Source organism: Eptatretus burgeri, chromosome 13 (assembly GCF_056783735.1).
Source record: "Eptatretus burgeri isolate ZD-2024b chromosome 13, Ebu_testis_v1, whole genome shotgun sequence".
Lineage (NCBI taxonomy): Eukaryota > Metazoa > Chordata > Myxini > Myxiniformes > Myxinidae > Eptatretus > Eptatretus burgeri.
Window position 1 is genome coordinate 56,174,833 of NC_140973.1, and position 13,020 is coordinate 56,187,852.

The window sequence follows — 13,020 nt, forward strand, 5'->3', positions numbered from 1 at the left end:
TCCGGTGGGCGACGTGCCGCGATTCGAGTTACGTGGCCAATCGCACGCCGGCAGGCGCGAATTCGCAACACTGGTGTCTGGGAGTGGGATTCGAATCCACCCCGCCTCCAAGCTAAATTTACGGGAATCGGTTCAGGGATGAGAGATCCACTCGGATCTCTCGGCGTTTGATGTGCTCATTTATACAAAATAGAGTGGATACTAAACATGTTTGTCAGTTAATTAATCCTCCATGCCAAGCAGGAGACTTATTCACACACATTTGGCCGATTATTGGAGCCACAAACTTATGGCAAGAATTTTTCAGGGCAATTGTGGACAGGTTTAAAGGATAAGCGGGATTAGCAGGACAGTCTACAAGTATGCACACTTGCCTCTGAGCTGCCTAGCCTGGATTCACATCTCTGCCCAACTATAAACTGTCATACTGGTGTCACACACAAGGCAAGCCATCAACGTGTGCGCCGTCCCTTGGTTGGATGTTGAACTGGGTGTTCCATCCACCAACAACAGTTGGTGGATGTTAAGGATCCCATGGTGCCCTTCGTGAAGATTAGGTGAGATATCGCAGGCACCTTGTCCAAATTCCAAATTCCTGCTCTGACTTACAAGGTGCACTGCATCGGTGGCACAGCTGCACCTCCAGCAAATGATGCTCCCTGCAGGCATGTGCTGCATAAAGAAGAAGAAGAAGAAGGAGACGTGTAGCACTACACAGCAACAAACAACCAACATCGGATAATTACCCCGTAGCTATCGTGTGCAGGCTGTGGCTGCTGGTTGCATCATTTTCTGGGGGCGTGGCTGTGCCGTTGATGCAATGCCCTCTATTAGGAGTACACTGGTACTCATTTTGCCAACCTCGGAAGGACGACAGGCTGAGACAACCCCACCTGGTGTTAATTTACTGGAAAACAGGGACTCAAACTCAAGACCCTAAGATCTTAAGCCAGCCACGTTCACTGTGAAGCCAACACCAGGCTAATTACTCTCATGAACAGACTGATGTTGTAATTTAAATAACGAGCTGATACTCTCGGTCCCACATCTTTTGGGTGGTATGAGGAACAGAAGATCTGTGTAATATGAAAGCGAAATCTTAAACAGTTTCTGAAATATTGCGTGCACAAGCCAAGTTACCTCGATGGTTGCCATGGCAACATAATTCAGCCAATCACAGCCGTGATCTGATCAGATCAAGATGATGTCATGAGGAATAGATAGTTAAATGTTCAACAGTTTTTGAAATATCGTGAACACAAAAGTACATGGACAGACGATCGGTCGGTCGGACGGAGCTCATTTTAATATCCCAGTCTTCACTTTGTCGGAGGGTGGGGGACAAAAAGTGTTTGCATAACATGTGAGGGTAGAAAGAAAACAGTTATTAGACTTTTATTGAAGATAGGGTGGTGGAGAAAGAGTATGTTTTATTAGATGATGTGTTGCAATCTGTGGGTTGGGGGTGGGGGTGAAGTCTATTTGAATCATATTAAAAGCTACCATTATGAAGTAATGAGGTGTCATAAGCTTGAGTTGAAAGATTAATGAAGTCCTTTACCCGAAAGTACTAGACCATGTATCCATTACTTCTAGATAATGAGAAAAACTTTCTCTTTCTTGAATTAACTTTCTCCTTTCTCTTCAGCTTGTCATGCGTCCAACCCTGGGTTTCACTAGCACGTTGACAAATCGGAGCTACACCCTCGCTTGGTATCCTCAATTTGGTTTGTGGAACAGCATTGTGCCTCGTGTACCGAAGAAGAAGAACAGTGCCCCACTCTGGTGCAATCAGGGGGCTGTGTGTGTCTCTCAGACTGCAGGTGGCTGGCGGAAATCTCGTATCACACAGATCACTGGTGGGTCATTGAGATGAATGGTGGGTGTAATGGGACAGCGTGAACAACCCTCCTCCTCCTCCTCCTCCTCCTCCCCATCCTCGCACACCTTTCCTTGCCCCAACAATCTCCCATTTCCACTCCCACATCTTCACTCCTCCCCTCTGTGTGTGCACCATTTCATTGCTCATACTCAACATTGCTCATTAATTATTATCAACCTCGTTGTCTGTGCAGTTACTCACTGGTGGCCAACGAGCACACACGCAAGTTTGTCTGTGTCCTGAAACTACCACAGAGGGCACTTGGTTGTCTTTTAGCTCCTGTTGCAATTCATACTCCAGCACAATATTTAGTTTGTCAATGTCTTCATACCCATCTCATTCAACTTCTCTTTGCCTTTAGGTTCTGCCTTCAAACAACTAATGCAGTGGACTCAAACGGTGAACAACTCCAATGTAGACTTTGGCACTTTGACTGTGCGGAGGCGGCCTGTTCTCAATGCGTCAACTTGGTTCCCCATAAACGATAGTGCCAACTTTGTGCAGCGTGCTTGTCAGCAGATGGCTCGCCTTGGCGCCTTCTTTGATGCCGGTGAAAAACTCAGGGTCACACGGGCTGCAATTTTCAGTGAGAAGCCACGTTTCTTGGGAAAAGCAAGTAAAATATTTGGACCGAAGGGCCAACCTGCCCTTGCCGAGAAAATCCGCAGATTTTACCGCAACTTCCAACCAAACCAATCGGCGTGGCAAATGCTCCTGAGCTCACTAGATGTCCTTGGAGACCTGCTGCTTACACGTCGTTTATACTTCTATCATGAAGGAAGTTACTGGCTTCTACCACTAGAGCCCCCTTTTGTTGGATTAATCACTGATTCTCTTTCACTTTCCAACCAAACCAAGTAAGCTGGGTTGCTTCCTCACCCATGCAAATATGAGGCCCTGCGAAGTAACTGAACCACATGTTATAACTTTTGATAAAGAAGGAACTAAATTTCAGGACCACCATTTAAGATTAATTTGGTGCATGCAATTCAATTTTGCACTTGACGACAAATAGTCTGGTTTACTTCACAAGGTCTCATATTGTACCACGGCTGAGGAGGTATGCTCGACAGTAAATCAAATGCTATGCTTGCCCCGTCTGGATAGGTGGATGTGATCCAATGTGGTTTTGGGACCCCAGTGCATACAACATTATCACACCGTAATGGTTTTGTCACTAATTCCTCCTGTCAAATTCATCAACACTTTGCTGTTTGCTTTGCTCCATTATCGCTGGATGGTCTAAATAAATCATGACTCGCACGAAGACACAACGATAATTTGCTTTATGAAGAAATACATTTTCAACGAGAACGGGCACTCATTGAGCGCATACCTTCGCCGCCACTACTTTTTTTGTTCTTGGTATGAGTGTGGGGAACTGGTTTCATATGAATGGTCTTATGACACAAACCACATATCTATAATGTCATGACCCCCCCCCCGACTTTCGGGGGCTACGGACTAAACAACAATCAACTCACGTCGTTTTGGCGAGTCTTCACTCGCAAGCTCGGTAAATACAACGTTTCAACAAGAGAAGGTAATCTCGTTTGATGCTGGTTTCATGCAAATCGAATAAGAATTATCGAACTGAGTTATGCCGAAAACCGCATATTTTTCAAGGGCGTGACCCCCCCCCCTGACATTTTACCCCAACCGGTAACATGTGTTATGACGTCATTGTGTCACAAGATTGGGCATTAAATTCTGAACATTTTGGTGCTGGGTTCTTGTAAAGCGGACAAGAATTGACCGCGTTATTACAAAAACCGCATATTTATCAAGGTCGTGACCCCCTGAACTTTGACCCCTAACCGGTAACAAGAGTATGGGCGTCATTGTGTCATATTGCATATCACAAGATGAGGCGTTGAATTCTGAACATTTTGGCGTTAGTTGCATGCAAATTGAATAAAAATTGACCGTGTTATCGTAAAAAGACGATTTTGACCTTTTTGTGACCTTGACCTTGACCTTTGACCCGAACGATCCCAAAATCTAATCGAATGCTTCCTGGCTAATAACCAATCATCCCACCAAATTTCATGCAATTCGGTTTAATACTTTTTGAGTAATACGAATCACAAGATTACAAATAAATAAATAAATAAATAAATAAATAAATACACGCCAACCAAAACATAACCTTTCGCAGAATGCGAAGGTAATGATTTGACTGATCTCTGAAAATTTTTTATCATTGTCTTTGCTAAATTTTGAATAGCTATGCCGATGATGTAATGCCCTCTGTCGGTTAGGAAAGTAATTTGGAATTTGACTATGGTGCCGGCAAAAGCTCCCTCCCTCTTCAGGAAGGACACCATGGGACGGACCTTCAATGTCCATCAACCTGGCTTAATGTCCATCTAAGGGACGGCACACACATTTATGTCTTGCCCTGCCTTCAAACCCAGGCTGGACAGCTTAGAAGCTAGTGTGCATCCCTCCAGCCCATATAGGTGTATGTATATATATATATATATATATATATATATATATATATATATATATATATATATATATATATATATATATATATATATATATATATATATATATATATATATATACATATATACATACATACATACATACATATTGTTGCAGGCCAGCAGGGTCGGGTGAAAATACCACTATGTCTATTCCCACCAGACTCCCCGGAATTGTAGGCCGTCGCTCATGGATAATTACGTGACGCGGCGGGTTGCTTAACCGACCGTGGATGCCAATAACTGAACTGCGTGACCTAGGGCCCTCCCGTCTATGGAATCGGGTTACCTAATTAAGCACGTAGTTTAATTACCGGGGAACCACGCTCTCGGTATGCCTTGTTCGAACCGGATCACTTCTCCGGATCGGTTGCAACCGAGCGACAATGCTAAGGATGTACCGGCTAGAAGGAACGGATCATTGGGAATAAAGACCCGGCTAAATTTAGATTCGAACCATGCTGGACCAATGAGAGAAAAGACAAAGGTGAGCTGGGAACATTCCTAATGACAATTACTTATTAACAAGCAAGCGAGGAAAAGTATGTGGTACGACAAAGATTTATTGGGTATGCAACGCAGGGACAGAGGAGAGAGGTGTGGGGTGTGGCAATAATACAAGCAACTTATTAAGCAGACACAGTGGAGACTTGACATGAAATTATTAACAGTAACAATAATAAGGATCTTCTACAATCTACAGGCTTACTTAACAGACAGGTGCCAGCACACCCAGACACACACACACACAGAAAGAGAAACCCCAATGAAAAGGAACTTTTGCAGCCAGGGAGGAAGGGGTGTTGAGGTTATAGCTTTCGGTACCTGGGCGTTTCGGGGGAGGGATGCTCGGTGTTGCAGCACCCGACAGTAGTTGCGTTGTTCTGGCCACAGCCACACGTGTGGAGATCGTGTTCTGAAGGAGGAGCTTGAGTGGAGAAGGGCGGAGTCCAGAGGGCAAGGGTGGAGCAGTAGGCGGGACCAGGCAGGTGGAGTCGAGAAGCAGGAAGCGAGGTCGACGTCGTGTGGGCGGAGACAAGGAACAGGAGGCGGGCCGTCAAGGCGAGATGTCGGCAGAGTCGAGAAGTAGGAACACTCCACGTGAAAACACCCACACCGAACACACTCACTTCTAGACGGAGTAGCTTCCCCATCTTTTATAGAGCTCGGGGGAGGGGCCATGCCGAATCCAACGTCATCGCCTGTGTCGGGCTTTCCGACTGGCTGCGACCCCTCATGTGTTCCACCAGCTTGGGCTGGGTTTCAGGTAGACGTTGGTGCACCGCGCCCACGTACGTGACTCGCCGCACATGTCGGGTTTCGGGATCGCCTGGAAAACGAGACTCCGGATACAGCGGATCTTTTATGGCGGTGCAGCAGTTTTGCCCACCTGACTGCGAAAGCGCCCGTGACTGATTTATCCCAGGAAAGAAAAGAAAAGAAAAAGTGCGAATTGAATGGAGAGGAAAATGATTTAATAAACCAAACTATTAGAATTAGACAATCGCAACGCACTCCTTTGTTTTCTCACAAAACAAAAGGAAGGGGTCTATCTACACATATATTAATGGCATAACTGTCTCGGGACACCTATCTGTTGTATGCATAACCTAACAATATTGTTACGTATGAGGGGGGGGGTATGCATTCAAAGGGTAATTAGGATGTTTAATTAGGTATGCCATGCTGTTCGAGTTTACCAGGATCTCGATGTAATAAGTAGCAATTCAGTGGTGATAAGTTGTCTAGTAAATGTCCATTTCTTCAAGGGGGAAATGATAATTGTCACGTAATTAGATAGGGATACGGGATAGGGTAAGTGTGTCTGCGTAAACCCCTTTTAGTATTCCTTGGAGGCTTGCCGTGACATCACAGGACAGTGCTGCGGATGGCTCCGCCCCGTGATCACGATTGGCGGAAGGCGACGGCGGAGGGCCAATAAACGGCTCGATTAGAAGTGTCGAGGATAAAAAGGCTCTGTTCGGGGAAAAGGCGAAGAGTTAGAAGATCTGGACAGAAAAACCGTTTTGGTGGAGATTGGTGTGCTGGGAGCGTGCTGTGTTGTTGCGCTGATTCGAGCCTGGTTTCATCGTGTCTCGTGGCCTCGCTGTGCCTCGTGCCTCAGCTCGGTTGGCTCTGGGGTTCTGCTGGCTTGGAGTACGGGGTCGAACGGCGGGCGGACCTGCCTCCCTCTCCTGCTCGCAACTTGGCGCCAGAACTGGCTCCCTGGCAGCTGTGAGCGGACTTGCGCCAACACAAGGAGGTCGACAGCACCACGGTGTCTCCTGCCCCTGACGAGCGCAACGCCAGCTCGTCCGACGCCAATCCAGGGACTGTTGCGTTTACACCACGGGCCAGCCTGACCACCAGGACCAGCTACGTTGTGTGTGTGTGTGTGTGTGTGTGTGTGTGTGTGTGTGTGTGTGTGTGTGTGTGTGTGTGTGTGTGTGTGTGTGTGTGTGTGTGTGTGTGTGTGTGTGTGTGTGTACCTGGCGCCTTAGAGGGTTTGAGATTGGTATATCCATTGGAATTGTTTGTGTTTTCCCCACGCCGGAACCCACACCACCATCCCGTCGAATCGCCCCGGATCCCTCTTCTTGCCGAGTCTTGTTATTTCTGGTTAGAGAAATAAACGTTATCAACTCAGTGAAAAGCGACTCGTGCCACCTTCCTCGTCCCGTTTGCGGTAGAGCGATTAGAACCGCCATCTTTGGGTTATAAATAAATAAACCGCCTCCATCGTTTCGGCTCATTCTACGTTGGCGGGACTGGTCAAGTCCCGTGGACGTCACAATATATATATATATATATATATATATATATATATATATATATATATATATATATATATATATATATATATATATATATATATATTGTTACGGCTGTGGAAATTCGCATTACACCATAAAGGGCCCTCAGGTGAGATATCTCCATAGGTACATGTGTAGTTATCCCAAACCCATTGTATAGAGGGAATTTATGTGATCCATCCGGGCTGCGACGCTTTGAGTTAGTCGTTTTTCTTTCTCTATCTTTTATTTCAAACAAACAGCATCTCAACAACCACGCCATCCCCACCACAGCGCCAACCACACAACAACAACGCCACACCACCACCTTCGCCTTTACCTTCACAACTTCATCCCACATCATCGCTTCTACGGCCATTCCCGCACCACCTGTGAACACTGAACGTCGGGCTGTCTCGGGCCCGTTCGGCGATTGGTGCCGAACGCACCAAGCCGCGAGCACGAATGGCGGCCTTTCCGAGGGGAAAATTCGGATCAGAAACGCTTCACGCCCACTTCTCCTCTGTCCAATGGGTGAACGCGAGGCGGCTTGGCCCCGCCTCCAAGCGCGCATAGGTGAAGTCCATTTATGCAAATATGCGGATCCAGGGAGGTTCACGCCCCTTTTTGCCCGACCAATGGCTGAACAGAGGGTGGCGTGGCCCTGCCTCCAATCGCGTTTTGATCCGCATATTTGCATATCGGCTTTTCCTGCCGGCTATAAAGGCGCGAGAATTACCAGGTCGAGGAGTTGCTTTTGGGAGACAAGGAGCGTTGCGTTGGTGGAGTCGAGTCGAGTCGAGTGCGCGTGGTGGAGCTGCAGGATAGGGAGCTCGGGTCGGAGGAAAGTAGGACGGCGGTCGGCGACGAGGTTGCGGTGTGGGGGATCGCTCGTCTCGTTGCGGGACCCAGGCCAGCCAGCCACTCCCCTCCCCCAGGGCATCAACAATTTCCCCTCCCCCCCCCGCGCTGAGATAGTGCAAAAGGGGGCCCCGTTCCTCCCCCACCCCAAACGTTGTGCCAACAAGCACGCCAGGGGCCCGGAGTCGGGGCACAGCGGCACGGACACTTTGCGGCTTGCCCGCCAACGCGTCACGAGGACGCGGGTAAGACCTCCCCGGTCTCGCGAACCTGGCCTCTCCTCCAGGCCCCGCGCAACAATTGGCCTACGGGCCTGTCTGCCTCCTTGTCTGTGAGGGTGGCTTCTTTCTTTTGCTTTTGTGTAAATGTGTGTCGGCGCCGTCTGTGAAGTAGAATTGTATAAGTGTTGCCATGTGTACACGTTAGTCGGTTGTATTTCATTTGCTTTATGTGCATTTCGATTCTGTATGGCTGCATATATGTGCTTTCCGTGTGCCGCGGAATAAAATGCTTGCTTGTTGAACTGTGCCCGTTTCGCTGCGTCCTTTCCTTTGTTTGACTCTCCATCCTGCTTCACGTAAGGGGTTCGTAGTGGGTGCAACATCCCGGTAATTAATCGGAACCGTCAAGGCCGACGATAACACGGCTCGGTTATCACTGTAGCACGGAACGGACCGCTTAAGCGGTTCATGTCCGGAGTCGGCCTGTGGCGTGGTACGATCGCCCGGTCGACCATTCACGCAGGTACTTAGGTAGACCGAATTTTGCGAGCAACCCTATCCTGCACGGGTGGGCAATTGGCACGATTGTGGTGAGGTTAAACCCCCACCCGTGACGAGCTCCCGGCGTTGTTCAGAGAGGGTCATGACTGAATTGTCCGTTCCGGTGGGCGAGGCGGCCGCCATTCGAGTCGAGCGGCTGATCGCACGTGGCGGGCGCGAATTCGCAACACTGGTGTCAGCAAGCGGGAAACAAACTCTCCCGTCTCCAAACTAAATTCACGGGGATCGGTTCAGGGGTGAGAGGAGCGACCCCTGATTCCCTCCAAATTACGAGCGATCAAAATTAATCTCTTACGAGAAATAAGATGGAGTCTCAAGGTGAGCGGGTGCCGGGGGTAGAAATGTATATGTGTAATAATTTAGAATCCTTTCTCCAGGATGAGAACCCCGAGCAGGAAATGCTTATGGTGCAGGACATGTTCGACCGCCGATTCGGGAGACCTGGGGAGAGGCGGTCGGGCCCAGGAAGGGTGGGGGATGCGCCATCAGGGGGTACCCCAATTTGGAGCGGAGGGGGTATAATTCGGCGTACCGGAGGCAAACGCCTTACCAGAGGAGGTGTTATAATTGTGGCACAAGGGACCACCTGCAACGGGAGTGCAACGCGCCGCGCAGGGAAAGGCCCCCGCGAAGGGAAGAGCCACGGCCCCCCAGACCACCAACTCCGCCTCGGGCCAGTAGGGATACCCAGGCCCAACCATCACCCACCAGTCCCTGGGAAACTAAGAAGTGCCGAACATGTAGGGCCGTGTTCAGCAGACTCGGACGGAGAAGAGTCCTCAGAACTGCGACAGGTCATCAATTGTGGCCAAATTCGCAATGGTAGCTTAACAATTCGGTGCAAAGTTGCTGGCGTAGGGGTAGACGCCGTTGTGGACACAGGAGCAAGCCCCACGATCATCAGCCCTGTGGTCCTCGATTCGAGTGTAGACGGTTGGGATGAGATCCACCGTCTGCAAAACCATAGTTTGCAGCTAGCTACCGGGGCAACGGCCCCCATCATAGGGCGTGGTTTCGTGTCATTTAAATTGGGCACCGTGAAAACAAGGATAGAGGTTTGGGTGGCGAAGGTGTGCGACCCATGTCTAATAGGGTTGGATGTGCTAACGGCCGGTGGTTGTAAGATCGACTTGGGCCGGGGGTCATGCAGTTGGGTGGTGAGGAGTTGCCGTTAGGGGGAGTGAGCACGGATGAGAGGGTGGAGCTGGAAGCTCCTGACTCCGTGGTCATTCCCCCGGGTGCCGAGGCGGTGGTCCCGACCCGGTGGCGAGCACACCCAACGTGGCAGGGCTGCTGCGGCCTGGCGGAACTACTGGCAGGGCCATCAACCCCGGGTTTAGTCGTGGCCCACACTCTGGTATGTACCAACGGGCCAATAGTGCCCGTTCGGGTGATAAATGTAAGCACGGAACCACGCACTATCAGGAGGGGCACGAAGGTGGCAGATTGCACCCCAGTAAAAGAGGTCGCAGAGCTGAGGGACGATAACGTCGAGCCGGACCGGCCCCAGAGGGAGTCTCCAGACTTGACTAGGAATTGGCCCGGTCCCATTTGCGAGATGGTAAATCGGAGTGGTGTAGATTTGGAGGATGCCCAGCGGGGGGCCTTATACAAACTGGTTTACCGACACATGGGGATCTTCTCCTTGTCACCCGAGGATATTGGACGTACGGGCCTGGTGCAACATCAGATCCACACCGATGGGGCCCGGCCTGTCCGTCAGCCTGCTCGAAGGCTCCCATGGACCAAAAGAGAGGAGGCTGATGAACAGGTTGAAAAGATGCTCAATGCAGGTGTCATTGAGCCCTCGGGAAGTCCTTGGATGTCACCGGTTGTGCTGGTTAAAAAGAAGGATGGGACCACGCGTTTCTGCGTGGACTATCGCCAACTGAACAACGTGACACTCAAAGACTCCTATCCCCTGCCTAGAATTGACGATACCCTTGACGCCGTTTTAGGCTCCAAATGGTTCTCAACCTTGGACCTCAAGAGTGGGTATTGGCAGGTGGAGATGGATAAGACTGGGAAGGAGAAAACGGCATTTTCCACAGGGAAGGGACTGTATCAGTTCACTGTGATGCCGTTCGGTTTGTGTAACGCCCCCGCCACCTTTGAGAGACTGATGGAGCGTGTACTAGGCAGCATGTCGTGGCAATCATGCCTGGTGTATCTGGATGACGTCCTGGTACACGCTAAAACATTCACCCAGGAGATAGCCAATTTGGACCAGGTGTTTGGGCGCCTCAGGCAGGCAGGGCTAAAATTGAGCCCGGAGAAATGCACTTTGTTCGCGACAGAGGTGGCCTATCTCGGACACGTGATAGGCCGCGAGGGGGTGAAGACCGACCCTGGAAATATTACAGCTGTAGAGGAGTGGCCCGTGCCTACAACTGTCAAACAGGTACGGGGCTTTTTGGGACTTTGCTCTTCCTGCTGGCGCTTCGTGGCAAACTTTGCGGAGATAGCCAGGCCCCTTCACCGGTTGACGGAGAAGGGGTTGAGATTTAATTTGACAGGGGAATGCCAGGAGGCCTTCCTCAAATTAAAGGGGTGTTTGACATCCACACCCGTTTTAGCGTACCCACCGATGACGGGATGTATACTCTGGACACGGATGCAAGCCAGGAAGGATTGGGAGCAGTCTTGTCTCAGACACAGGGGGGCGTGGAAAGAGTGATCGCGTATTACAGTCGGGCCATGAGTAGGCCCGAACGAAATTATTGCGTTACTCGCAAGGAGCTATTGGCTATGCTGTCTGCGGTGAGCCATTTCCACCCGTACTTGTACGGGAGGAAATTTTTGGTTTGAACTGACCATTCCTCCTTGTAATGGCTCTTACGGTTCAAGGAACCGGAAGGCCAGATTGCAAGGTGGTTAGAAAAGTTGCAGCAGTACGATTTCAGTGTGGTCCATAGAGCCAGTAAGGCTCATGGGAATGCCGATGCGCTCTCTCGACGCCCCTGTCTGGGAGAAAACTGCAGATATTGCACGAGACATGAGGAGAGGGACCAATTGGCAGACACTTCCCCGAAACTCCCAGTCCGTGCGGCCCGGGTGGTAGGCCCAACTTTGCCACTAACTGCAGGAGAGGAATTTGGTGGATTGGCATGGAGCATGGCGCAGCGGGAAGACCCCGTGATAGGGCCAGTGTACAAATGGGTCCAGGAAAACTGGAGGCCCAGTGGGGAGGAGATCGCCCCATTCGGAACGCGAACTAAAGCATACTGGGCTCAGTGGAGGACCTGAGAAATGAGGGACAACATCATATATCGCAAGTGGGTGGAGATTCCTTCAGAACAAACTTCTTGGCTGGTGATAGTCCCTGATGGGTTTAAGACCCAAATTTTGAAACAGGTGCACGGTACCCGCGCCGGCGGCTATTTGGGCAGGACCAAAACAAAATCTCAGGTCCACCGGCGGTTCTATTGGATTAACATGGGGCGCGATGTACAGAACTGGTGTCGAGCATGCGACGCCTGTACTGCAAAAAAGGGACCGCCACAGAGGATGAGGGCCCCACTCCAACTACATCAGGTTGGGGCCTCCCTTGAGTGAGTGGCCATGGACATTTTGGGACCACTGCCCCCCACTCGCCAGGGTAATAAGTACATCCTCGTAATTATGGACTATTTCACCAAATGGCTGGAGGCCTTTGCCCTCCCCATCCAGGAAGCAGGGGTCATGGCAAAGGCCTTCGTAGAAGGATTTACATGCCGGTATGGGATTCCGGGCGCGAATTCGCAACAATATATATATATATATATATATATATATATATATATATATATATATATATATATATATATATATATATATATATATATATATATATATATATATATATATATATATATACACACATGAGCAAATACAACCCATCGCTTCGCCGACGGGTCAATAAAGTGGGGGGGGGGAGAAAGAGGGAGGGAGAGAGAGAAGGCAGGTGTAGGGTGAGAGGGGGAAGGGGAGGCAGAAAGCATGAAGAAATGGGAGTTAGGGGGGAGGTGGAGAGAGCGACACCTCACCAAACGTTGCTATTCACTGCAGGAGGAAGGGGTGTGAGAGAGAGAGAGAGAGAAAGAGGGACACACACACACACACACACACACACACACACACACACACACACACACACACACACACACAGCAAGCGACAGAGGTGTGGGAGGAGATTGCTACATTTTATGTGGAGGGGGAAGTGAGGAGGGGAC

The 13,020-nt window shown here is 49.8% G+C and overlaps 1 protein-coding gene across 1 annotated transcript in view; it reads left to right on the forward strand.

Moving 5' to 3' along the window:
• CLN5 (CLN5 lysosomal BMP synthase) overlaps positions 1-3,156 on the forward strand; it is a 33,802-nt gene extending 30,646 nt beyond the window's left edge. The window contains exons 3-4 of the mRNA XM_085852563.1: positions 1,649-1,859; positions 2,244-3,156. Of these exons, the coding sequence (XP_085708689.1) occupies positions 1,649-1,859; positions 2,244-2,743 (711 nt within the window). The 3' untranslated portion in view covers positions 2,744-3,156. The remainder of the gene's footprint in view (positions 1-1,648; positions 1,860-2,243) is intronic.
• Positions 3,157-13,020: the final 9,864 nt, after the last annotated feature.